The sequence below is a fragment of the Piliocolobus tephrosceles genome, chromosome 1 (assembly GCF_002776525.5).
Source record: "Piliocolobus tephrosceles isolate RC106 chromosome 1, ASM277652v3, whole genome shotgun sequence".
NCBI lineage: Eukaryota > Metazoa > Chordata > Mammalia > Primates > Cercopithecidae > Piliocolobus > Piliocolobus tephrosceles.
This window is the reverse complement of record NC_045434.1, coordinates 163667151-163670612: the sequence shown is the minus strand read 5'-3', so window position 1 is coordinate 163670612 and position 3462 is coordinate 163667151. Positions and strand designations below refer to the sequence as shown.

The window sequence follows — 3462 nt, the reverse complement described above, 5'->3', positions numbered from 1 at the left end:
ATAGGGCCCACTGCAGGCTGGTTCCAATTATATGGGAAAGTCATTTAATCTTAGAGCCACAACACTTTGAAATTAAGTAATTTGCTCAAACGCTGAATGGAAATACTACCACCTATTTCAAAGTAGGGTTGGGATTCAAAGGAGATACCACTCTCGAACTAGAGGTTTCTGTCTCCATTGGTGATAAGCCTTGTTTAGAGATGACCAAAGACTGGCACTCTTTCTCATAAAACCAGCTAGTTTCAGCTTCCTCCCTCATGCTCACCCTCCTGAAGTTTGAAGGAAGTTTCCAAATAATCTTATTTAGAAAGAATAGCATTTACACTGGCCAGTTAGGATATCTTAGGACACACCAGAGTAGCAACATGAAACACCCATTTTTGAGGGAAAAAAAAGTGTTATAATTTGAAATAAAAAAAAAAATACAAGTCTTGGGAAATTAGAGGAGACCAGCGTGATAGGATTCTGGAGGGACTTTTCACAAATGCCAACTTTTGGTTTGTGCCTTTCCCATATTTTATTAAATTCATGTTTTTTTAAAAAAAAAATCACAGCAACATTATCAAAGACAACATATGTACAAACATTTTACAAAAAAGAACATTACCAATATCAGTGGTAGTAAGGGCAAGCTGAAGAATAAATAGACTGAGTTTCCGGGCAGTGTCTGTCCTCAAAGACATCTAAACTGCGTTCAGGCAGCCGAAACAGGCTTCTTTCCCGGTGACAGGCATATGTGGTCAGTAATACAAACGATGGTTAATGAGGCTACTACGTAGGACCAATTAACAAACTCCTCTTCTCTTCGAGTAGGCCATGATACAAGTGGAACTCATCAAATTATTTAAACCCAAGGCGACAACAACGCTATTTCCCATCTAAACTCATTTAAGCCTTCACAATGTCACAATGGATTCAGTTACCTGCAAACGATCCCGGGTTGTCATACAGATACTCGTTTTTTACACATAACGCAGCGCCGTCCCTTCCTTCACTGCCCCAGACCGAAAGGGGATACATTTTAGAAATGCTTCCTTCAAGACAGAAGTGAGAAAGAAAGGCGACCCTGAGGCCAGGATATATTAAACCTGGTGTGTGCGCAAAAGGGAGGGGGAAGGCAAGAATTTGAAAGGATAAACGGCTCCTTTGCGCCGAGAATCAGGAAGTGTGACTCACTTGGGTCTGGGACGATACCGAAATCCGGAACCCACCCAATCCCCTGCCCCGCCGGGTACCTACAAACTCGGTTCCTTTCTCAACTCCCCCAGTTCCTTGATCTCCACCTTCTTGTACTTCCCCGACTTTCTCCGGTTAGTGATCACCAGGACGGCCAAGCCGGCGACGAGGGCCACCACCACCACCACGATGACGGCGATGAGGCCGGCGGTGAGGCGCTTCATGGAGAACTTCGGGGGAGTCTCGTCCAGGTAATAGATGAGCGTGCGCTCCACCTGCAAGGGCTCTCCGCGCACGCGCAAGTCCAGGCCGCCGCGGCCCTGGAATAGAGACTCGCCCTTGACGTCCCTCTCGAAGTAGTAGGCTGCATCACCGATGTCCACGTCCCCTGCGGCCTTCTGCGACGTGTTCTGCCGCAGCTCGATCTGGATGGTGGGCTGCTCGTAGTGCACGGCCGCCACAAACTTGGGGTGCAGCCGATAGCGCTCGCGGAAGAGCCGCCTCAGCTCGGCGTCCAGGTCGGAGTGGTTGAAGGCGCCGGCGGTGGGGCGGTGACGCAGGTCAATGAGGATGTGGTGGGTGCGCACCAGCTCATCGCAGCGCAGGCTCAGGTCGCCCTTGTCGGTGCGCCGCACGCCCACCGAGTTCACGCACCAGCATACCGACGTCTGGTTGCACTGGCGCGCCTTGAAGCGGCCCTCTGGGTCGCAGTCGGGGTCGTAGAGGCCATCATTGTCCACGAGCGCGTGCTCATTCGGCCGCACCAGCGTGCGGGCGTTCTTGGGGGCGCTCATGCGCGCCTTGAGCAGCAGACACTTGGAGGTCAGCGTGGAACAGTCGACCGCCATGCCAGAGCCCAGCGCGCGGCACTGGCAGCGGCCACCGGGGCCGTCGGGGCTGCACACGGTCATCTTATTGGTGGGACACGTGCAGTTGTCCTGCGCGGCAGTGTGGCCGGTCACCGCCGCCAGCAGCAGCAGCAGCAGCGGGAGCCGCCGTGGTGGCGGCGCGAGGCCGGGGCCCCGAGCCATGGTGGGGCGGAGGAGCGCCGACCGGACACGGGCGGATGAGGCGCGGGGACTCGGCGGGGCGCGGGCTCCGGCGTCTGGGATGGTCTGCGGGCGTCTGCCGCCCGGCCGCTCCCTCCGGCTCTTATACTCTGCCCGACCTGCCCGGCTGGTTCCGCCACGGACCGTCCCTACTGGTATTTGGGTGACACATCCCGCCCCCCTCCCCGTCCCACGGAAGGCCCAGCCGGCCCTGCGCCGCCCGCGATAGGATCAGAGCAGGGAAGCTGCTCCCGCCTCCTCCGGACCGAAAGCCGGGAAGGGTAGAACCGATACTCACCTGCAGGCTTCTGGGGAGCCGCCCTCGGCGCGGCCTCCTGCTCCTGTTGCGTCTGGGCCGCTCTCCCGGCAGAAAGTCTAAAGAGTTTCATTGCAAAGTGTGGCTCGCGACTGTCCACTCTCCCCTATCCCCAACTCCCTTTTCGTTCTTTCCCGGCTCCTAGCCCGCCCTTAATTTCTCTCACTCCCTCTCTTCTTTGTCCAATTCTCACAGTAGCAGACGTTTATATAGTTTACAGTTCACAAGCATTATCTCATCCTCACACCAGTCCTGACAGGCGGGGACTATCAGACCCATTTTATAGGTGATGCTGATGAGGCTTAAAGACCTGAAGTCACACTGCTATCAACTTCCTCATATTCCTGAGAGGGGTCTTTGGCACCCCAAGAGTGATGAGACCTTAAATAAAATGTTTGTGGACACGAAGTGATGCAGAATCTGAAGGTCAGATGTTGAAGTTAGGGAAGCAGTTCTGTTACTCACCATATCAAGGGTTAAACACAGGTATCCTGGCGTCCAAAGGGTTAAAAGTTCTGTTAAACACTAATTTTCTGTCCTTCACAGAAGCGCACACACACAGGCGCACACGCACGTAATATTTATGTGTGCACTGGCTATAAAGAGACAAACAGGAACAAATTCTTAAAGAGCCAGCAAGACTGTAAAGAGTTTTTTGTACAATTTGATTCTAACACAACAAATCATTGCTTTTCTTTTCCTGTATCCCACGTAAGTAGCTGAACCATGTAAATAATGAAAGAATGGAGCCTGTGAGAAATTGCTTGTCTGCCACTGTGTGGCTACTTTCATGGCATAAAGAGGTTGCAATCTCTTTTTGAGTCATTGAGAAAGTCCCGAGTTTCAAAGCTGTGGTAAAATTAACAATAATTAGCAAGCTGTAATTATTCCCAGGTCCTCCATCAAAGCACATTTTATTTG

The 3462-nt window shown here is 52.3% G+C and overlaps 1 protein-coding gene across 1 annotated transcript; it reads right to left on the bottom strand.

The window, feature by feature from the left end:
- Positions 1-515: 515 nt before the first annotated feature.
- Positions 516-2812, bottom strand: TACSTD2 (tumor associated calcium signal transducer 2). Its single transcript, XM_023187594.2, has one exon. It carries the CDS (start codon positions 2205-2207, stop codon positions 1236-1238), a length of 972 nt encoding a protein of 323 aa, XP_023043362.1. The 5' UTR covers positions 2208-2812; the 3' UTR covers positions 516-1235.
- Positions 2813-3462: the final 650 nt, after the last annotated feature.